The sequence below is a fragment of the Calidris pugnax genome, unplaced genomic scaffold (genome assembly GCF_001431845.1).
Source record: "Calidris pugnax isolate Ruff unplaced genomic scaffold, ASM143184v1 scaffold18, whole genome shotgun sequence".
Taxonomy (NCBI): domain Eukaryota; kingdom Metazoa; phylum Chordata; class Aves; order Charadriiformes; family Scolopacidae; genus Calidris; species Calidris pugnax.
Genome location: NW_015090812.1, coordinates 2,936,019 through 2,959,165, shown reverse-complemented (window position 1 = coordinate 2,959,165; position 23,147 = coordinate 2,936,019). Strand labels below are relative to the sequence as shown.

The following is a 23,147-nucleotide window of genomic DNA, read 5'->3' as shown; positions in this document are numbered from 1 at the left end:
TCTCAAGACCAAAACCAGTTCATATTTATATGGTTTGCTTTCCAAAGAGCAAACCTTTTTGGGGTGTCTTCTAATTCCAGCACCTAAAACAGGCACTAATGAGATGGAGCAACTAAACCACACAACTATTTTCATGTAAATGCAGACATGTTACAGGTATTTTAGAGATGACCCACCAAGATACTCCAAAAAGTGAAAAATCCTGAAAATACCTATTGTCGAGCTAATCAGTGAAGATATGCTCTAAATAACAAAGAAAAAAAAAAAAGAAAAGGAAACATCTCTTGCATGTTTAAGCATAAAAAATAAAACTTTATTTACAATCACATCAGCTCTCCACAGCTGACCAATGTGGACTCTCATGAAGCACAGAAGAGACCTTCAGGGGTGCTCCAGGGGAGAGCAGTTCTCGGAGCAGTTTTAGTACTGTCTGTCTCAAAAAAAAAAAAAAGAAAAAGAAAGTTTCACAACAATGGGCACCTGGGCAATAGGAGGTTCATTTGTATCAATTATGCATGAGCATGCAAGGAAATGATATTGCAGCAAGGGATTTAAGGGTGTGTTTTGGCACGGAGATGCACACCGAGTGGCCCATGTTTGCAGCAGATGTGAATTAATATGGCATATCTGAAGGCAAGTCAAGAATCTCCAATTTATACAAGTCATGACTGGACGGGGCTTTTTTTAGCTGCAGTTGGACTGGAAACCTGTGTAACAGCAGAATAGCAGACTAAAACTGGAAATACTTATTAAATATTAAATACGGGCTGTTTACATTAACCTTCCCCTGCCTTCAGAAGTTTTAAGTACATTTCACCAGATCTCAAATATCTCAAATATCTATACACAGGAAGGAGGAGAAAATATGCATCATAATAAAGAAAAACCGAGTTTACCTGAAGTTCAAATGCTCCACTAGAACATATCCATCTGAGAGAAAGAGAAAAAAAGTAGTAAATTAATAAACTCCTGAGCAAATAAAGTCACAGTGGCTAAGCACAAAGAACATACTGTTGCTTGGCCCTCAAAACTGGAGTGAGAAGTGGCCACCCATGCCAGAGACTTTCTACAAACTCACATCTGCCCTCCGAATTGCGGCAAATCACTGCGTTGCCCTCCGTGACATCGATAACATCCAGCTGCTCTCCAGCTGTGAGTGGGAGATCAACGCTCCTCTTACTGGGGACCGAGCACTCGGCCGTGGCTGTGTTGATGACGTTGATGTCCTTATCGTACTGCAGAGAAAAAATAAAAAGCACGAGTTAATTCTAGACTCACGTGCAACGTCTTTAAGGGCGGCGGGGAGGGATGGAGAGATCTCAGAATGGGTTGTGGGGCTTCACATGGGGCTGAAGAGAGTGGGGAAGCCAATAATGTGCCTGATGAAGATCACAGATTAGGGGAGAACACCCCAGGTCAGTTGGGCATCTCTTCCAACCTAGATAAGGACTAACAACTTCCCACCATGCATCTCTTAAGCATGTCACATGGCTGCTTTCCTCCTCTGACACAGCTAATTCTCTAAATAGAGACACATACCATAAATGTTTCTCTAAAAATCTTCTCTTCTTTTTCCATCTTCTTGCTTTTTTCTGAATTACTCTTCTTGACTTTGAAGATCTTTCTGCATTGAGAGAGAGACATGCATTTCTGAGCTCCATTCACATAACCCCTGGGAAATACAGAGTTTAAGTCCAGTCTTCCCTGCAATGAACTCTCAGCAGAGCAAAGCACACCATTCACATCTCTATTTTTCATAAAACAATGACTATACAACTCAAACTTGGTGAGCATAATCTGAGCCATTTTGTATCTCCACTTGGAATAACTGTTTCCTCTGTAAGCAGCATGGGAACAAACAAACAATCGAGTGTTTCAAATCAGTCATGTTTTTTACAGAAGTCAACAATTCACTTTTCCCTCAGCAATTTATCTCCTCCTGGTTTTATTTATATTCAGACATAAAGGGTCCCCAGATAACTCTCATCCCGAGTCATTTATGGAAGTGGGGCTCGACACAGCTCTCCAGATTTTTGTTGCTTTTTGAGCACACAGAGGAGAAAGTCACCCATAGTGGAGATGCCACTCTTTCTGGTTTGTACATGAAATCCCAGCTGTGACATTCATTTTAAAACTAAGGCAGGAAAAACCTCCAAACAAGCAAAAACCACCTACTTGCAATGAATTATCCACCCTTGGCTAACTTTTGTGCACTTAAAATTAAGAGGAAGGGAAACAAGAGCTGAGATTCAGGATTTTTAAGCTGTATAGAGATTCCTCCTCAGCAGCCTCAGCCTGCAGGACCTGGGATCTCTGAGGAACAAATGAAATTGCATTGGCTTCCTGACAGTCTGTAAAATTACACACATGACTCTGCACAACACAACAAGGGGTGTGTGAGCAACCCCACGCAGGAACTCTGTGGTAAGAACCCATAAAATATATCTCTGATTTGCATTTGTTTGAAGTCCCGGGTACTGGGTCATGAAAAACCTCATCGCAACACACATTTTTCTGCTCTAAAAGGGAAATGAAAATTCCTACTTCCACGTGAATTTTTGCAGCACCGGTAACAAAAAAGTTGTCATTTTGCTTTTATGCACAAATGCTACAGCAAAAGGCAATTAATAAACCCAACTGGAAAAAGAAGACCCAAGAAATCAATACTTTTAAACAAGGCCAAGGGGAACACACAGGCAATTACTACACTGTGTAAAGGGCTTCTAAACACAGTGCTCTTGCCAAAATAGCAATAACTGATCCACAGAGATCAAATATTAAATTAAGGCAGAATTAAAGAAGGAATGGGAGTGACCAGGGCAGAAAAGCAGCTAAATATATATCAGGTAGCGTCTTTTTGTGTCGGCTAAGTGAGAAGACACGATACAACTTCAGGATGAGACCCTCAGGGTATCCCCTGCTTGCGTACAGCTCAGCTCCAGGAGTTTGTTTTGCCCTCAAGATACTTTCTGCAAAGTTTCCCGAGAGCTGAGTTCAAAGGGAAAGGACCCCGGAGCAGGAGCCAACACTAAATCTGTGCACAATCAGGGCCACCCCATTCCTGCAAATGGCTTAGAGATGCCTACAAAGTTAGACAACATGGGAAAACATAGAATAGAAACCAAGACCTTTCCACATCATCGCTGCTTTTCCTTTGGTCCTTATCCTCTCTTGCCAGCAGAAATTTTGGCCTCCAGGTTTTGTACTTGTCATCCTTCTCTCTAAGAGGAGGGGAAAGAGTCACACAAAAATTCAATATTTTCCAGCAGACTGTGTCCCCTCCCCAAACCCGTGTACCTACAAAGTTGTGATTTTTCTCCCTGTCTCCCCCCACAACCACCCCTGAAACACAAACACTTGCTGCGATTTATACCAGCACGCACTGCCGCCACAATCGTCTGGCAGCAAGACATCAAGACATGCTGTTCCTATTAAAAGTAATTTTTCTGACAAGGAGCTTGCCAGGACGGGGCTGATTATTGGGTCTGGGAGCTGGAGTTTTCCTTCCTTAGGAAAAACTACCTGAATTTTCACGTCTTTCAGGGAGCAGCTCTCTCTTTTTCACGTTTCTCGCACTAACTAGGTAGCATTGAAGAAACTTTTTGTGGGATGCTCCTTGCCAAATCAAACACACATGGGGAGGGCACCTGGCCTGAGTCCCGACCAGCTCATGACCCACGGTGGCTTGCAGTACCGCAGGCTCCCCAGGGCACAGGTTGGTGCCAAGAAGAACATCTCCTTGGCCCAAGGCCAGGCCCAGGAGAGGACACCCGCCTCACCTCGGCTCTCCCTGCCCCATCTCGACGTCGTCGTACACCGCATCCTCCTGGGAAACAGCCGCTGTCAACCAAAATGCAACAGAGAAAATTATTAGGAGATGTCATTCTCAGCCTGGTACTCAAAGGGCTGGATTACAGAGGAAAATTGGGGCTGCTGCTAGTCGCTCAACCCAAAGGGGCCAAGGCAATGTGAAAGGAAGATCCCTGGGACTCTGACAACACGAGGCAGGATTCTTGGGTTTGTTAGTTGTGTTTGCGGGCAGTTTTCTGCATGGGCTTGGCCATCCATCTCCAGGAATGGAGCGGGAGCAGCAGCAAAGCCTCCAACTTTTCCATCCCACTTTCAGGGTTCCCATCCTGAGGACATAGGTCCATTCCCTCCAGCACCTTTCCAAGGCTGGATTAGTGGGGACAGTTTTTCCGTCCACCCCCATTTACACAAGGCATGAACTTGTCCCTCCATCAGGCAGTGATAAGCAGTAAAGTTTTATAGAGTGCTGCTGGAGAGCAGTTGGCTGTTGAACACCACCACCAGCCTGAAAGCAGTGGCTCGGCGTGGATCACTTCCCACGATGCCTTCCTAAATATATTCAGATCTGCAAGAGGAATGCTCCTCTTCAAAGAAAACCACCTAAAAACATGCAAAAAACCCACCCTCAAATGAAGCACAAATGTCTACCAAGTCTTTAAAGGCCACGCTGCCACATTACAGGACTTTGAGAAAGGCACACTGCTTAAAGTTATTTTTCCTTCATTTAATAAATTTGCCTCTTTATACACACAAATCCCCAAGAGCCAGATACATGCCCGTTGCTTACCTAAATTTGATATTGAGACGGAAAACAATCTGTGGATAGAAAGAGGTTTTTAGAAACAAATTTGCCCATCAGCATTGCCCAAAATGCCATGAGCACCAACAAGGTGGCAGCACACAGCTGAAGTGATGGATGCAGGTCTAGGTGCCACCATGACACCAACCACATTTACCAGAATTACATCCCTTGCTAAATTAGCATCTCCACCCTCTGGCAGCAACAAGACCCACGTGTTGTTCATCAAGCAGGTTATGAAAGATCTGCATCGCATCCAAAGAACAGTCCAAATGGGCAAAAGCACCCTCTTCCTGCCCACCCCTTCCCAATAGCTGGAGGGTTGGTGGACAGTTGGTAACTGTACTCAATAGTAATTCTCTCTTTGTAGTCTGCCAATATAATGGGTTGCCCAGGAATTTAAATGTGACAATGACCGTAGACATCCAAGATGCTTGCAGGAACTTTAAGGGTTCTTTGCAACAAGACAACGTTATGAAACCTGGTGACTCCTTCCCTATAATGATATTTAGCATTAATGCAGGAAGGAGTCACTGACATGGCACAGCACCTAGTGGGAAAAGATTTTTTTAAGCAAACAAACCTTCCTCAGATAAATGAGGAAAGGGTTAATCTGGAATTTCCAAAGAAATAAGAAGTAGCAGCGTTTTCTTGGCCTTCAGGCACTGTGCTCAGGGTGAGGCACACGCTGGCGGCCGTGGAGGATGGGCTCTGCAGGCAGCTACTGTGCACTTAAGGAAAAGGCAGTTTCCATGGAACCTTAAGCAGGATTTTGAATATTAAAGTAAGAATACCCGAAAGGGCACTATAGGAAGTTATTCAATATCCTCTATCCTAACTTGTTGGACTACAAACTCAAGAGTAAACTTCTTCAGCAGATGCTGTGGCCAGATTGACTATAAATGGTACCCTTGAATAAAAAAACCCCTCAACCCTTAGGAACCACATCAGAAGCCTTTGCCAAATCCTGGACCACAGGTCTAGGCAGCAGCTGTCACATTTCTATGTTTCCTTGTGTAGCTGCACCATGCTGAGGTATCAGGAAGATTCCAAAGGCAGCAGAAAGCCTATGAAAACTTGGATGCTGCTGTAGGACCAACTGCTGTACATTCCTCATGCTAGAGACTTTGGAGAAGCTGCACAGACTGACTACTGGCCACAACTGCCATAGCAGCTCCTAATGAGTTGATAGAAGCCCTTTTGGCACAATATTCCAGATAAAGCTGTATTCCTTACTCCTAGACCTCCTACTCTCAAATTACAGCAAATAGGAATGCTCAGGTTTGGAGGGGGGAGTAAGGACAACCAAAGTTTTCTTACCTGAAGTTTTCCTTGAGCTTGATGTTCCTCAGCTTCAACTTGTCAATCTTAAACAAGTTTCCAAATCTCTTTTCCTTTTCTGTTCTGTCCAAGAGAGAAACAGATTTTAAACTAAAGAGGCACCAGGCACTGAAGTACATCAGAGCTGCAATATTCATAGCCCCAGAGATCCTGAAGCAAGTAAAGGAAGCTCAGCAGACCTTAGACCTCATCTTAGCAGTACGGCTTAAGATTTAACAGCATCATGTGGATGAATGATGGATTCAATGGGACAGGCACCAACACAGCAAAAGGTGCTTAATTATAAAGTCCAAGCTCAAACCTTTGCTTAGCTTTACGCTTTTCTGTGTTAATTGAAGTTGTCCTCCTGGGACCCAACCGCTACAGAATGATCCAGGTTTATGTGGAGTAAAAAATCCTGATGACAGGGACAAAAACTCCCCAGAAGCATGCAGTGCGCCTCAAAGGAGGACACCAGGAGCATCTGTCTGTGCCACCCTTCATCGCACATTTCTATCATGTGTGCTTTTAAGAAGGACATTCCACTACACACACTCTTCTCTGAAGCTTACGGGGGTTGAAAAGCTACACAGAGATTTTCTACTAAAGTATTGGTTCTGCAAAGATCCAAGATCCTCACATGGGGGACATTACCCACACACAAGTACTATTAAAAATACTTTATGTGTATCAGCACGTCTAATCCTGCGTGTGGGATCAGTAGAAAGATTCCATAAAAACTGACTGGGGGATTAAGACACTGACCCTTGCACCCCGCGAATTTGGTCCCAACTCTAGTTTTGTGATGAAGTTCCCTTGCAAACCCAGCAAGATGCTCTCCTCCTCTGTGAATTAGCAATAGAGTTTAATTTCTGCTGCTCTTCAGCAGCATTGTGCAGAGAGAAGAGGCTTGGATATGCTTCCCTGTGGGTGTGGGACAGGCATGGTTGGTCCAGGAGCCAGAAACAAAACTACCCACTGACTGAAAAAGTTTGTGCATCTCCACCACCCAACTCCCATGGACAATTTTCAGAGAAATGACACTTTGACCTTTTAATAAGTGCCCAGTTACCTCTGGGGTTTCAGGTTCCCAGTCCTTTTCCCCTCTCCAACACACACACAGGCTCTACACGGACACATCAGCTAGACTTGAATCCAGACGCAAGCCAGTATGAGTCTCACATCCGTAAAGGGAGAAGCATCTGTACAGCAACACCTTATTATTCCTCCCACACTGCTCCTTAGAAGAGAGCCACCAGATGCACTGGGAGCAGTTGTGTGCAGCATCCCCAGCCCATATGCCGTTCCCAAAGGCTGTCTCTATTTCTTACAAAGGGATGCAGGAAATCTTTTACTGCGTGAGGGCAGGGAACCACACAAAGCTAGTAAGTAAAAACACGACTGACTTCATGTTTCACCTCTTAATCCATTTGGGAAGCTCAGGCAATGCATAAACCTGAGGCTGCAAAACTCATTGCTTTTATAACACACCCTGTGGAAGCAAATATCTTGAGAAGGTATATAAAAAAAGAGCAGGTTGCAAGTTAGTTACAGCATGTCAGCTGCAGGCACTAGCTCACTGCTTGGGCTCCTTTCAGCTTTCCAAACTTCTGTGATCTGAAACGTGAGCATTTTGTCCCTTTTTTTGAGGCGATGATGCCCCTATTTGTCCCTCGGGCAGTGCCCCTTTTCCCACACACACATGGGGTTGAGGCCCCATCCCTGGAGATATTCAAGGAGAGAGAAAAAAATGTGTAATTTCTCAGCCACAACCGAGCAACGCTTTTGATCAAGAGAAGGGTAGCAAGATTGTCCTTTCTGTTTTATGCAAGCAGATGTCTGTAAGGGGAGTACAAGCTCTAATAGAAAGGCCTCACTGCTTAGGGGGTTAATTTTGGTAAGTATTTTTTACTTCTTAAGTGTCAGCCAAAGGGGAAAGAGGGAGGAGGAGAGGGAAGAAACCCATCCATACAATTGCATCTCTGCTGTTGCATTAGGGAAAAAAAAGAAAATGGCTTCCAGCCAATACCTGGCATGTGAATTCAATGAAGTATGGTCAGTATTTCAAAATACAGGCTAAGAAACTGCAACTTACTCTGATTTTGCTGGATTATCACCCCCAATGTCAACATCTTCATATGTTTCTTCGCAGTTGCTTCCTGAAACTTCAAACCAAGGCATGCCATTATCACAAACCACGTTCAGCAGTGATGAGGTGAGGTTTGCTGGACAAATTGCACCCAGGCCATTCCATTTTACTCTTACAGAGGTTTCGGGTTTGCTCAAATGAATTCTATGCTGGACACATGTATCGCTCCCCACTAGTTTTAATGGGAATTTAGAGCAACCAGGCCAGAAGGAGACACTATAGATGTTGAAAGTTAAATGAAGCTATTCACATCATCTCCCAGAGACCATCCCAAATTAAAAGCAGCCCCCGTTCGAGCTTCCCCATGTGCTGCACTTACTGCTGGCTGATGCAGACTGACTTGAGGTGTCTGATGCTTGGCTGCTAAAAGACAGAAATATTACATGGGGATGTGCTGCAGTGTAGTTTTTAAAAGACATTTCATAGATAAATCCATTGCAAAGAGCCTAGGTCCATACTTACAGTCTATCTTGTATTTCCCCAACGTCATCATATATATCCTCTGGTGCCTGCAGAGATGGCAAAGTGTTTCGGTTCAAGGCTGTTCCTTCCACCCCTGGCTTTGAAGCATCAACGTACACATAGGGCACTGGAAATGAGAAAGAACCTTTGCTTTAGAAGCTTTTCTGAGGAACATCTCTCAGGGCAAGGATGATTGTTGAGGGTAACAGTTGACGCCACAACAAATAAGAGCCTGCAGATATACTTTCCATTCCAGGAGACCATGAAAGTCTCTGGTCTGATCCACATTTAGAGAGAAAAAGCATTTAACTTTAAAACATTTAAAAGTTTTAAAATATTTTAGGTTTCAAAAAATTAAACTATCCATCAATAATCCCAGTGTGGCAGCTCTGACCCAAATTCTCTTCACCAAAAAACATCCCAAGAGACTTTTCATGGATGTTTGCAGAGTGACTGAAGGGAGGGAGGGCTTTGCATCATTGATAGAGATGCTAAGATCCAAATAACAGACCAGCCCATTGGGAATACACCTGTAAATCAACATCTCAGAAAGGAGACAATGACAGAGAGTATCCCAGAGATGTGGTTCACCAAGGGCTGGAGTAGAGCATGAGAGTTGCACCTCATGAGGTGAGAAAAAAATTATTACTGGAGGACTCTGTTAAGTGGCAATATTAAATCCTAAAAACTGGTTTAAGAGAGTTGGAATAATGCAGAAATACAATCACACAAATAAAAGCAGATAGTGTTTTTGAATGAACACAGGCGTACCAGAAACACGCACCATCACGATATGGTCTAGTTAATGACCAAAATATCTGCAAAACATTCTAACCCCCATGAAGAAGAAAAGGAGTGAGGGGAACCAAACAGTTCTCTGCATCAGCCTCTCCGGTGAAGCAATAGCAGAAGACTCACCATGAGCACTTTAAAAAAAAAAATCCCTACAGAAATTACCTCCAGCTGTTCAAAGCTCAAGCAAACCAGCAAGATTTCTTAAAAAAAAAAAAAAAGAGACCAATCAAACCAGAAAATTACTATGAAGTGATTTAAAAAAAATAAAATAAAACAAAACAAAACAAAAAACCAAACCAAACAAACAACAACCAAGGACCACACCAATACCAACCACCACAGTCAATTTACACTGCCTCCTTCACACTCCTGGGCTGTCCACAGAGCCCATCAGAGCTACCTTTCTCTCTTTCATCCTTGAATTGCTGCCATATCTCACTAACAGCTTGCAGAGGCAGGAGTTGGCCTTTGCAGAATAGAGCCTATGCACACTTAGACCTGAAGTTGCAAAATGGTGTTTACAGAGGAGACGTGACTGGGTTTAATTGTGCAGTTAAGGTGTGTATTACCAGCTCTGGACCTTATCTCAGAGCATCATGACAGAAGGAGCCCAAAGTCAGAAAAAGGCTCACTGGAACTACTAAGATGACAGAGCAAGGAGCCATCATCCTTCTTAATAAGGAGACTTCAGGCTCTCGTCCTGCTCGTGCGTATTTCTACCACAAGCCTCAGCCAAACCCTTTTCTGAGACTCAATAAATTATGAGAAGCAGAGGAGATGGATTTCAGCTCTCTCGGATAAGGGAAATCTGCTAGAAAAACAAACACCTTGGTTTGAGTTATGCAGACGGTTAACCAACTTAGGAAGCTATTTGCCAAGCCAAAATAAATGATTCAGACCAGAATACAAATGCGCATGCAACCTTTTGCCCTGGTTTAACTAAATTGGTTCAAGAGTTGCGTCCAAATTTAACATTATTTCCCATATGGAAGAGACATTTGGGCAACAGATGGGATTGAGGAAACACTCAACAGCGCAACGAGATACTCACAGAACTCTGCTCCGTCTTTTGCCAGCCCTTGTGGGGTTGGGGGCCTTGCAGTCTGGGTACTGGTCACATACTGCTTCCCATGTGGCACCTTCATCCCACCTCTACCATCTTCCTCAGTTTGGCTGATGGCAGATATGTATTTGTTTCCACCTGTCTGAGATCAGACACTTGGTTTGGTCAACACAGTCTTTAGAAACGGCTTTCTAATGTAAATTAACATAACTTACACATGTACGTCTATAAGAATATAAGTTATCTTTCTGTGGGATTAAAACAGTTTCATGCCCTTTTCCATCAAGGATTTCTGGTAGATATAGGTGTTGCTTTGCAGCACTACCTGCCTTTTAGGCAGTAGCAGTTGAACAATGAGCAGGCAAAAGGGAAAGCAGAAAAAAACAAGTGACCGGGGACCCAAATTTCAACTGTTTCCCAAAGAAAAGGAGGATAGAAGAAGAGACATCCTACAGTTAATTATTAAAAGCAATCTCAAGGATACCATACTTCAAAAATTTTTTTTCCTTCATGTTTCTCTCTTTCAAGACTTGTTTTTTCCTCTTTTTCATCCTCTATTATAGTTCTTCCAGGACTGAAAATGTCAGAAATGAGAGACATCTCAGAACAGAGACACTTTAGCAAAGTCACAGACAGACATATTGCTTTATGATTGTGCTCAAATAAGCAGCTCATTTTCCGTCTGAATGAGGTAGATGCCAAAAAGACCGTCACTACTAAAAGTAAGGGCAATTCCAAATCTAAAGGCCACTGGTTATTTGGGTAATAGCAATCACCCTCAGAAAAGAGAAAAACTAAGATGATTGTTTTCTAGTAGCAGGAATAGACAAGCTGGATCCATTTGCCAGTGGTGGTACCTGGCTCAGAAGATGTGCCTCTCACCACACTATATTGCAATTTAGGGAAGAAGATACAGCAACGGGAGGTAGAACATGAAACCTTTTTTCCAGCATCACAGCCATTTCCCATTGAGATGACCCTCTTTTATCACATGATTCTTCCATCCCCATCAAAAAAACACCCTTCAGCCAGTGACAGTAATTATATACTGCAAGGAGTTTGAAATGTGACATTTATAGTAGGAAATTCAGGGAGGACCTTGCCTTTACCACAGCTTTGGACCTGGAACTCCATTTCCCAGCATGAGAGCCTCACACCTCTCCCTTCTTATATTGAGAGAGTTCAGGTTTCAATGGGAAACGACAATGTATTTTTTGTGTGCCAGAGGAGAGAAGAAAACCTCCCCTCCAGATATGCTTTAGAATGGAAACAATCTTAGAAACCATGAGTGCTGACACAGAAGAGCATCATTGTCTACATTGTTCTGGTCGTGAAATATATGAAATTTCTTTCTATTTACTGAGTGTTACAATATTCTAGCCCTAACCTGGCTTGGTTGTGGGGTTAGAAGGAGCTTGAGAGAAAGGAAAGGAAATTACCTGGATTTGGCAAAGAAAAAAGTCTTCTGTTTCTAGAATAAAGAAGAGGAAAGCCTTCAGCCACTGTGCTTTTCTCAACAGTCAGGCTTTTATACAAGGCCTCAACTGTCATCTCATATTTAAAGACGTATTTCTTTAGAAAGCCCAGAAGCATTTTACGTTTGGAATAGTCATCAGACAAGGATATTTCCTCTACTTCGCAGGACAGGGGATACACATATTGACAAACTATACAGGGATAATGTAACAGTGCAAAGGATCAGGCCAATGAAGCTACTGGTCAGAATGAAAGCAATTACAGGTTGGAGAGCTTACAGAAGAGGAGAAAGATGTTTTTTTATTAAATAAAGATTTTTTCCAACCTACCATAAAATAAGACTAGAGTCAAGCCAGAGAACCTCTCTGCAAATCACGCACAGATAAGTGCATTTGGAAACCTGTGCTATTTCCTGTACAATTTGATTGCTTTGCAAGTCAGGACTTGAAAGTGGAGTTTGATGTTTTCCAATGAGTAGTTTCCTCTCTGTTATCACGGCCAGAACTGATAACCAGTACATGATTATCTCCTGGCATGAGATGATTCTCCTGTTCTCTCAGCCCAGCCACCCCCTGTGAGCCTGGCCATGCAGCCAAGCAGGTCTTCTCTAGGGACAGCTGTAGCAACTCCTGCCCTGTGCAAGGCACTATCCTGCCTTCACTGCAGGTCATCCCCATCACCAAGGTGAACGCCACCCCCTTTGTAGCCAGGATAAAATGAAAAGGGTCAGGTCACAGTTTGCAGCAGAGATATCCCTGCAGCAGGGGATGAAAACCCATACAGTTGTGCCCACAACAGTCGCCCTCGCTTACGAGTCAAAGCTTGAAGTGTGCTGCTGTGAAAAGGAATCTGGCTCAATTCTTTTATGCTTTCACAGAGGGATTACCATCACCAGTCCACTTTTGACAGGAAATTCCAGAACATTTCAGTGGATTTTTCCTCCAAGAATTCATGATCTTGATGTCGGTGGTTGACACTTACTTGGTCTACCACCAACATCCAGATGGTGTTATCACTTTCTTACATGTTTGCAGAGGAAGTCAAGGAAAAGGACTCTCTCCCCTACTGTGTTTGGAAACCCCATTAGTCCTCACGTTCCCTCTGAAATTACTTATTTATTTTTTGAGAGTTTTCACAGACAGCACAACACACATAAAGAAATACTCAGCAGATAAGAAATACAGATATTAAAAATTTCTAGGATAGGAAAGTACTCTAGATATGGTACAGTCAAGCCTAAAAGATCAAAACCAGCTGTGAGGAGACTTACCTTGTCTTCTTCAGGCTCTTCCTTTGGTACTAGAAAAGATATTTGTGAATAAATATTACTTTTTAGTCTATGTTAAAGTCACTGCACTTTAAGTTGCAAAACTCAGCTTCAGCCCACATGTTCCACGTCCCAGCACACATTCACCACGGTACGTTCACCGTGTGCTACTGCCCAGGGTCCTTCAATTTGCTATTTGAGTGTTGGCTTATGCTCAGAGGACTGCAGCATCCAGCTTGGATGGCCACAGTTTTCATAGCCCTTGGGGCAAACCCTAAAGGGCTGTGGTGCCCCCCCCAAGGAAGTTTCTTGGCTCCTGTTCCAATGGGAGAGAAAGCCATTGCACAAGGCAGAAACAAACCTCCCCAAAAAGGGAAACTTGGAAAAAAATAAAAACAGAGCAGTGGCAACTCTGATAGAGAAAATTCTACTGGGAAGAAGCAGTGATGGAGAGGGAAAAGCTTTGTACCCTGAAAAAAAAAAAAAAAAAATTCCAAGAAGATGCTGAGATTTACCTCACTATTTTCTTTCTTTTCTACATGGGTAGTGTCAGCTTCTCCCCACTGCAATTTTACACTGAGCACCATCTCACCACCAAAATGGTGGTTCTTTTTTGTCTGTGCCCCAAAGTCCTCACACTGTGACAGAGCACAGAGGTACAATACAGACAGTCATCTTTGGTCACCCCTACCAATGTGCATCTGCTTTTCTCATCTTGAATAAACTATATTATTTCCTTTTTTAAAGGCTCTATCCCAGAGAGCACGTAATTCATCTCGCAATCTTGCCTTATAAAGTACCTTCAATGACACACAAGGTTTTGGCGTCCCCAGGCTGATTCAGGTACACTGAGGTTTCTTCATCATTTTCCTGCTCTTCAAGTCGAGCACTGAGAAGATGAGAGAAAAGAGAAAAGAGAGATTTTTTTCTGGCCCAGGCTGATTCAGGTACACTGAGGTTTCTTCATCATTTTCCTGCTCTTCAAGTCGAGCACTGAGAAGATGAGAGAAAAGAGAAAAGAGATATTTTTTTCTGGTCCTTTTAGAAGTCTGGAAAAAAAAAAATCCATCTTAAGGACATGGAATTCAAGTGCTTTGATACTCTGCCTACAAGAAAGCAAAGTGAAATCAGGAACTCCTTGGAGGGAGAGGAGACCTGTGCCAGACACAGGGTTCAGCTGAGCCTCCCCCCAACTCCACACCCCACTGCCTTTCCTCTGGGAGAACTGGCAGTATTTATGGGGCTCATAACACATCAGGGCACTTCATACTGTGATTATGGGCTTCTGCCTACAGGGATCCCTCAAGTAGAAACAGAACAAAAAAGTCCACGGAAATCAGAGTGCAGCATTTTTCAAACATACCACAGCCACTTAAAAATTAGCTAACAACCCAGTTGCACTGTTTGGCGTGCTGGTTGTCATTTCAGGAAACAGGAAGGGGAAAATACAGATATCAGAGGGTACATATAAAGGTCCTGCTCCTGTGCTTATCAAGTGACACGCTGCACGCCCACATGGCGAGTGGCCCTTGCCAGCCATGTGGGGAGCAAGGTGTCACAGCCCCAGCACCACACAGCCTTCAGTATTGGTCTTCCCAGTCCCCATCTCCTCATTCTCTGTTTTCCTTTCCTCCTCCGGAAATTCAAATTAGATTTGTTTGGGAATGGGTGCAGCGAGAAATCCAAGCTTTTCCAGAGGCAAAGCCCCGAGGCTTCCCCTCCACCCATGGCAGCAGAGGTTTCGGCATCTCAGGAGCGTTCTGGGAAGTGGCAAATGCACAAGCTGCAGCTTGCAAGACCTGCGGGGGACGGGATGGGGTGGTGAAAGAGAATCGGGAAGAGTTATAGTGGGAACTTCCATCTTTTAACAGTAAATCTATAATAAACTTCAGGGAGGGCTTGGTTTTCCTTGAATCACCTTGCTGTCACAACTCGGTGTCAACAGGGTAAGGACTAAGTAGCTGTTGCAAACCAGAACAAGAGGAACAAGAAACTCAGGGTACATTTTACCAGTAGTGAAATTTAAAGTAAGAAACACCACCCAAAGGCAAGCAGGAGCTTGCACTAATGGCAAAGGCTGCTCCAGCCCCCTGCTCTCCCCTGCAGCCCCCCCCAGCACTGGGGGCAGTGCCTGCTGGTTTGCTGGTCCCACAACAAGTTTTGGACATGTAAGTCCCACTGAAGGGGACACACATATACATATTGCATTTATATATATTTTTTTTGTGTGTATGTATATATATATGGTATATATATATACATATACCACAAGCAGGTATTTTATTCACAGTGTTATCACTTAAGGAAGAGGGGACCAAGAAAACCCATACCCTTCACCTCCCTAGCCCAACCCTGGGGATAAAACTGGGATAAAATATCATCCTGAGAGCTTGGCTGGACACCAGACAGCCCTTTATATACACCAGGGTGTTACACCTGTCCTGAAATGCAGCTAAGTTGATGGATCCCTGACTAGCAGCCCTGAAGGCAGCGCGTTTATCCCCAAACAAGGAATCAGAGCTCAAGATCAGCTGGCAGAAACAACTATGTGAATGTCTCTAAGAGACCAGGCTTCATTACAGGTGAGGCTCCCTGGGCTTCAGGGAGGGGAATTTCTGCCCCCAGAACCCTACAGTTTTGCTTTTGTGCTGGAATTCATTTAACTCACTTCCCCCTTATCACATGGTTAATATTTAACAAGTGACCTATTGTGAAGACCATACCACAAGTATTAGAGGGCAAGAGCTAATCTTGCTACAAGATTAGGACAGCTTCCTCGTGGTGCATGACAGCTTTGGAGCTGGTTATTTTTTTGGCCAGTTCTTTTCTGACAAGTGCAGGTTAAAAGTTAAACAAAACACCAGCCAACACTGGCAGGAACACCTCATGATGTGGAAAGCACAACTTGCTGTGTTGTTAGCTGCAAGAGTTCATTGTTTGGGCACTGAAAGTATTTTGAGAATTCATCTCTTTTTGCTTTGGTTCAGCCACTCCTTTTTTCATTTTCCCAGCTGTATATTCATGCATCCAAGACAAAACATATATATATGAATATTTCTTTCTCCATTTTCGCTGGTTTTGTGGCACAGAACCAGGACCACTACACAACCACCCATGGCAAATCAGAGACACACCAAAAAAAGGCAGGATCTGCCTGCAAGATTTTTGAGCCATTTCAGATACTTGCAGCATCAGAAACTGAAGCCATCGGCTCACGTCCTCTGGTGAGTGAGTTTGGACCACCACTCAATAAAAATCTCATTTCAGCATCTGGAGACAGCTGAAGTCCTGGGGATGGGCAGGAGGGCATGCTCCTCTGTTGCTGGCACAGAGCCCCTCAACACCTGCTGATTACGTTTGGGCTTTGTTTCAACAACAGGTCTCAAAAGCATCTCTTTTCTAAAAACACCAAGCCTGAATACATGGAAAACAGGAAGGGAAAAACACACAACGGGTGGGTGCAAGCAAAGCACTGGCATGTTTTCACTCCAGCCAGCTGAACCAGACCGAATGACACACGGCAGGGTTCTCCATGCTGCTGAAAGAGCTTGGAGAAGAAAACAGGGAAGAAGCTTTCTACTTTAGGAGAAAGTCACCCAAGCCAGCTTTGAGCTTCCCACATAGGTTTGCATGATCCCCAGAGCTGCAGCAAATCACTGCCTATAGGAGTGGGATGTTCCCTCCAGGCTGCTCGGGGATCACAGAATCACAGAGTGGTTAAAGTTGGAAGCAACCTTAAAGATTACCCAGTTCCAACCCCCCTGCCATGGGCAGGGACACCTCCCACCAGAGCAGGTTGCTCAAAGCCCCATCCAGCCTGGCCTGGAACCCCTCCAGGGATGGGGCAGCCACAGCTTCTTTGGGCAACCTAGGCAAGGGTCTCACCACCTTCATAGGAAAGAATTTCTTCCTAATATCTAATCTAAATCTCCCCTCTTTCAGTTTAAAACCATTACCCCTCGTCCTATTGCTACACTCCTCGATAAAGAGTCCCTCCCCATCTCTCCTGTAGATCCCTTTAGCTACTGGAAGGCTGCTGTAAGGTGTCCCCAGAGCCTTCTCTTCTCCAGGCTGAACAGGCTCAACTCTCTCAGCCTGTCTTCAGAGGAGAGGTGCTCCAGCCTCTGATCATCTTTGTGGCCCTCCTTTGGACTCAGTCCAACAGGTCCATGTCCTTCTTACGTTGGGGGCTCCAGAGCTAGACACAGTACTGCAGGTGGGGGTCTCATGAGAGCAGAGCAGAGTGGTAGAATAACCTCCCTTGACCTGCTGGCCACACTTCTTTTCATGCAACCCAGGATATAGCTGGCTTTCTGGGCTGCGAGCACACATTTTTGGGTCATGTTGAGCTTCTCATCGCCCAACACCCCCAAGTCCTCTTCAGCTTTCAATCCATTCTCCACCCAGCCTCTACTTGTGCTTGGGATTGCCCAAGCTTGGGATGCTTCGGCACCATGGGATGGAGATGCTCCTGTCGCCTACAAGCCACGCGTTGCCGTGCCACACGCTCACCTTTCAGGAGTCAAGTAATCCTCTTCATCAGCAGCTGCACACAAACACACAGAGGATTAGCGTTTGAAGGCAATACCACTCTCCTACAGAACACAGGCTGGAGCGACGGGGAGGTGTGACGGGGACGGCCCTTACTGGAGGCAACACGCCGCACACAAAGGCAGCCGTGAAATAAGATTGCCAGCAGAAACTGGGGATGTGGCTTTGTTAATAAGTCATGATTTCGTGTTTCCAGGCAACAACCTCAGGCTTTCTAGAGATCAATAAATGACCGATATTGAGAGAGGATGGAGATGATGACATAAATCTGACTAGTTTCCTCCATCAAATTAATACATTTAGAAAAGGCAGACAGGTTAGAAAAGAGTTTCAGTGAAAGCCTCTCTCTTTGCCTCTTATTCTTAACAAGGCCAGGGCAGACCAATAAGCACTGGCACAGTAAAGCCAAAGAGAGTTTAGCTCAGCCCTCCCTAGAAAAGCAGCTCCCTCTGAATTCAGCAAAAGTTGTGCCTAAAGATCTGGCTGTAATTAAGCCTGTATCTATAAAGAAACACTATTTTCCAGCGTAATAAGTGGTCCAAAATATTCTATTATGCAACATCAATAGGGTTTTATTATGGGAAAGCGAACTTTTGCATTTCTTGATGTTGGAACATTTAACGACGTTGCCCTCCGTTGTATTTAAAACAGGAGGGGGGGGATTAGCAGACCGGTTTCTACCGATTTTATTGTGCCTTCCCACAGTCGTGTGCTGCAGAGTCAAGGCATTTCCCATTGAAGCAGAGTGATAGAGATCAGCTGGCCACGGACGCAGCTGCTGTTGCTTTACAGCCAGCTGTAAACTGCTCACAGCGCCCTGCAGTTGGGAGGAAAGCGGGTTTCTGCACAGTGGATGACACCCAGCCTGGAAAACCAGAGCCCTTTTCCAAATTTGGAGCAAAAAAATCAGCCTCACTGAAACCGTTGGGCTCGAGGAAGATGTTAGAAACAAGTAATAGCATCTTATTTCCACACGCTTGGAATGGTGGCTTTACAGGTATCAATAAACTGGAAACTATTATTCATTTTCTGCAGAACAGGTTTGGGAAGGAAGACTAGAAATCTCTTACTTGTTTCATTTCCTCTGCGGACGGAAAGCACGGTGCTTCGGAAGGCACTGAGATCAAACTTTGGGGGTCTTGCTGGCTTCTCAGGGGCTGGACCCAGGGATTCAACTGAAGGCAGAAGTTTAACTCTTGGCCACTTGCTGCCGGGGCTGTAAGACCAATTCCCTGCTCCAGGCTGGCAGAAGGGGGGCTCCGATTCTGCTCCAGGGAAGCACAAGGACAGACAGAAATTAGCCCTCATTTAGGAAAAAAAATGCATGTAGGATCATTAGTTGTTATACAGACATTTCTAACCAGCTCTGCTTCCTCCAGTTTCAGCGTCCCCGTTATACAGTGGGGCTCTTACCATGTTAGACTGGAAAAATAAATGGAAACGTCCATTTTTACAGATTTTTTACAGACTTAACCATGTTGGGGCCTCAGCTCTTGACAGCTCCCTTCCTCTGGATTATAAAATACTAGCCTCATTTTCTGTGCCGATAACAGTTTAATCTGCCAGGATTTAGTGGCATAGCTGTTTTCCATGCACAGCCCGGGCGAGGTGGCTTTCCAGGGTAAACAAAGACTTAATCTTTTCAGTGCCCCGTCACTCGGCGTGACGTCAGCGAGGGGAACTTCACGGCATCCCAGTTTCCTCGCACCGGTTTCTGTAAGAACTGCCACAAGGAGAACACGCTCTCCAAACTCAGCTGCGACCTTTCCCAAAGCTGGGAGGGTGCAGAAGGGGAGCTCAGGTTTAAGCCATTTTAAGTTGAACTAGGCTGTCTCTGCAGAAAAGCCAAGCCTTGATATGTCTGTGTGAAAACACAATAGCAGGTTAGAATCATAGAATGGTTTGGGTTGGAAGGGACCTCAAGGATCATCAAGTTCCAACCCCCCTGCCCTGGGCAGGGACACCTCCCACTAGAGCAGGTTGCTCAAGGCCCCATCCAGCCTGGCCTTGAACACCTCCAGGGATGGGGCAGCCACAGCTTCCCTGGGCAACCTGTTCCAGTGTCTCACCACCCTCATAGTAAAGAATTTCTTCCTGAGATCTAATCTGAATCTTTTTTCTTCCAATTTAAAACCGTTTCCCCTTGTCCTATCATTACCCTTCCTGACAAAGAGTCCCTCCCCAGCTCTTCTATAGGCACCCTTCAGATATTGAAAGGCCACTATAAGATCTCCCAGGTTAGAGTCACATTTACTTTGTAAATGTAAAAGGCCAGAGCGGATCAAAACTGAAGATACTCCCTTGCCTTCTCTCCTCATCTTACTCTCAAAACGTGGACAACTTCTTAAAGCGAGTTTTAAACAATTTGGTGGAGATGGGGAGCCCTCACCTTACCCAAGCTCAGCAGCACTATGAGGCGTTTGTTTTTTTATCTCCAGGACCTCCAGGGAAGGAAGGGAGCACTCCAGTGGGCCAGTTTGGCTTCTTGTTTAAGGGTCCCAACCCATAACAGCTTTTCTCTTCAGCTGCTGTATCCTGCACTTTCAGAGCACCTATACACATATGTGCTCCTATGCTCAGTGTTAGGAGTACAGCCTACTTTACCTTTCTGGTGCTGAGGTTCCTTTTTTGGTGGGAGATAACCCAGCTGGCAGAATGCAGTTGCCACCGCGATCTCAGGAACAACTCCATCAGAGCCTCTGTGTCCTCTGGATGCCTGAGGAAGAGCCAGCCCACGGCCACGCAGAGCATCCTTCTTCTGGGCAGGCAGGTCCAGCACGGGCTTGCTTCCAGAGGGTTGAGTCCTGCCACCCGATGCAGTTGGAGCACGCATCGCCCTCTGCTCCGGGCAAGGGTGCACATACAAGTTTGTTGCCCGTTGGGTTGGGAGTATTACATTGGCTTTCTCACCACAGGATAAAGCATTTTCCCAGATCTTTAGGGCATGCTGGAAAGAATTTGAGAGCGAAGGGTCCTCTGGGGCTGTTTGGGTTGATCCTTGCCAATCAACGCAATAGGATGGCAGAGGCTTCTCTGGACCACTCTTGGGAGAGCTCAGCCCTTTCTCTGAGTTGTTGCCTTTCTGCTCTTCATTGTGCTCTGTTGGCTCCATGTAACCCAGCTTGGCTCTTGGCCATGCCAAGGGGTTGCATTGGGTGAGTGCAGAGGGTTGGGAGGCAGGATGGACAGGTTCATCCTTGGGTTTTGGTGTTATCACTTCTCTCTTACTCAGAGGCAGAGGGCTGGACACGGCGTTACCTCTAGAGCCCGGTTTGGGTGCAATCTTAGGGGGAAGCTTCTTGCGTGGCTGCACCAGCTTGTTGGCCAAGTTAGAGTCATTTTGAAATTTTGCTCGTAGAGCTCTGATGTCAGTCACACCTTCCTGGGGGTGGGGGAAGAGAGGAGAGCATAAAACATCTGCTTTCAGAGGCAATTTATATGATCATGATCCTTTCAGAGAGAAAAGAGGCCATAGGCTCCTCCCTGGTCACCATGGATATGCAGAGCCTGATGAAAATCCTGAAGCAGGTGAGGAGAATTAGCTCATTTGAAGGATCCTCCAAAGGGTCACAACTCACTCCTGATAAAGGCAATAGGAGCAGAGACGGGGGGAAACACAGGAGCAGAGCATGGAAATGCAACCAAGCAGAGCCAGCAGGAACAGCAGAGATGGCTTCTGCTCCCCAACATCACCCAGTGCTGGAGAAACTCCTTCAGCAGGTCCTGGCAAACACTAAAATGAATGTTAGAGCTTCCCAGCAGAGGTGCTGTGACACTGCTTATGCACCTGCTGGGCAGGAAAGCTGCATTTTATTTTCAGTACACAAGCACCAGCCAGAGGAGACGTTGATGCTGCTCCAAAAATCCCCAGTCCATCCCCTGCCTCCTCTAGAAAATTCTACCATCGGAGGAGAAGCACCAACCATACTCCCTGGTGGGCTCCAAACAACCCCTGGGACATGTTGGTTCAGTTCAGGGTTCCCATGGCTCTTTGGATGCTTCTACCCTTGCTGCTTCCCACCCCATGAAGCAGAGGACATACAAATCAAACATGCAGGACACAAGGACAGCAAGACCATCTCCCAGTCTAGGTGATGAATACAGGGTAAGATATTCAATCCCTCTCCCATGCAGTTACCAGACCCCAGGTTATATAAAATTTTGATCAAAGAGAGCTAATCAGTGACAGCACAGTTTAAAAGAACATTTTGTTTCAGGCTTTTGTCCCCAGACATCTCACTGTCCCATGCTGGAGAAAGGGGACCCCAGTTTTTGCCTGCAATATTGCGGCTTCAGTTCAGCCCTGAACTGAACTAGGGAGAAAATATGAAGAAAAATTTATGAGCTACTTAAGTCCTTGAACTGCTCTATAAGTTTTTATATGCCATGATTACATTAGATGCACTACTCTGGCAGCTTAGTTCGGCGCGGAGAACTGTAAGGCTTCACGAGAACCTGTCTAATGAGGAAATTGGAAAAAATTATCTAGGACAGAACTTCGTTATTCTGAAAAAAGGCCCAGCCTTAAGTGTTAAGGCAGAACAGATGAATAGCATACTGAGGTTTTATTGCATTTAATTGCACGATTTATTAAACACTGACAATTTCTCTTGAATAACCCCTTTCACTGACTTTATTACTTTCACAGGGTAGCGCATGATGTAAAGAACCAACCCTTGGGGGGAGAGGTTTGAATTGCTCCAATTATATTTCATATTAGTGGTCAGCAGCGTGATGCCGTGTAAGCTGCCCAGACAGCCTAATCTAGCGGCGAGCCGATGGGAAGGGGAGTTTTTCAGAGGCATACGGAGGATGAATCAGATTTTGGAAAAAAAAAATATACTATAATCCCATGTGTACCCGATTCCCTCCAGCGATGCCAGACAGGAAATAAAGCAGCGAGGTGCCCTAATGCAATCGCTCCAGGTTTTTGCACGTGCAGCAGCAACAGTTGAAGAGTTCAGTGCTGTTTACCTCCCCTCACTGATTTTTCTTTACCGTAACGCAGAGTCCCTCAGCAGCCCCCTTGGAGACAAAGAAAACAGAAAAGAAAAAGTACCTGCATGTCTCAATGTGCCACGGGCGAGGCGGATTCCTGTGAAACAGGGTTTTCAGTCAGGCCACTCCCTGGCACTGGTGGTGACAGTCACTAGTTGGCACTACCTTTAATTAAAGAGGGATGGATATGAGCTTCCTCCCCCCCCCGCCCCCCCAACCTCCAAGTTGTTATTCTTCTTGCCTTGAAATGACAGCTGCAAATGGTTTGCCTAATTAACAGGGAGGTTATCTGCACTCTCAGTGCCCTCCACTAGAATATAGCTTCCCCCCAGCTTGCAGCCCGCTGGTGTGTTGGTGCCGATGCCACAACGTGGGAAGGACACACATGTCCTGATGCTATTTTCCTCCAACAAAGCTCCCACAACCACCGCTTCCTTGTGGGGGGCTGAGCTTAGCA

General features: G+C 45.1%; 1 protein-coding gene across 4 annotated transcripts; it reads right to left on the bottom strand.

Annotated features, from left to right (window-relative positions):
- Positions 1-284: 284 nt before the first annotated feature.
- On the bottom strand, positions 285-23,139 carry LOC106886334 (chromosome unknown open reading frame, human C1orf168). 4 transcript variants are annotated; one of them, XM_014939140.1, is made up of 20 exons: positions 22,752-23,135; positions 20,297-21,074; positions 18,763-18,957; positions 17,654-17,687; positions 13,942-14,030; positions 13,145-13,173; positions 11,838-11,869; positions 10,888-10,972; positions 10,387-10,540; positions 8,541-8,667; positions 8,398-8,441; positions 8,025-8,094; positions 5,930-6,013; positions 4,598-4,626; positions 3,780-3,840; positions 3,129-3,221; positions 1,540-1,624; positions 1,079-1,235; positions 897-930; positions 285-430 (listed from the first exon to the last, which is right to left on the bottom strand). In XM_014939140.1, exons 1-20 carry the CDS (start codon positions 22,755-22,757, stop codon positions 421-423), a joined length of 2,196 nt encoding a protein of 731 aa, XP_014794626.1. In that variant the 5' UTR covers positions 22,758-23,135; the 3' UTR covers positions 285-420. The 4 variants fall into 4 exon arrangements, with proteins under 4 accessions (XP_014794626.1, XP_014794625.1, XP_014794624.1 ...); XM_014939139.1 differs by lacking the exons at positions 285-430; positions 897-930 and having other exon boundaries at positions 976-1,235; positions 8,398-8,438; positions 22,752-23,139; XM_014939138.1 differs by lacking the exons at positions 285-430; positions 897-930 and having other exon boundaries at positions 976-1,235; positions 22,752-23,137.
- Between the last annotated feature and the right edge of the window lie 8 nt (positions 23,140-23,147).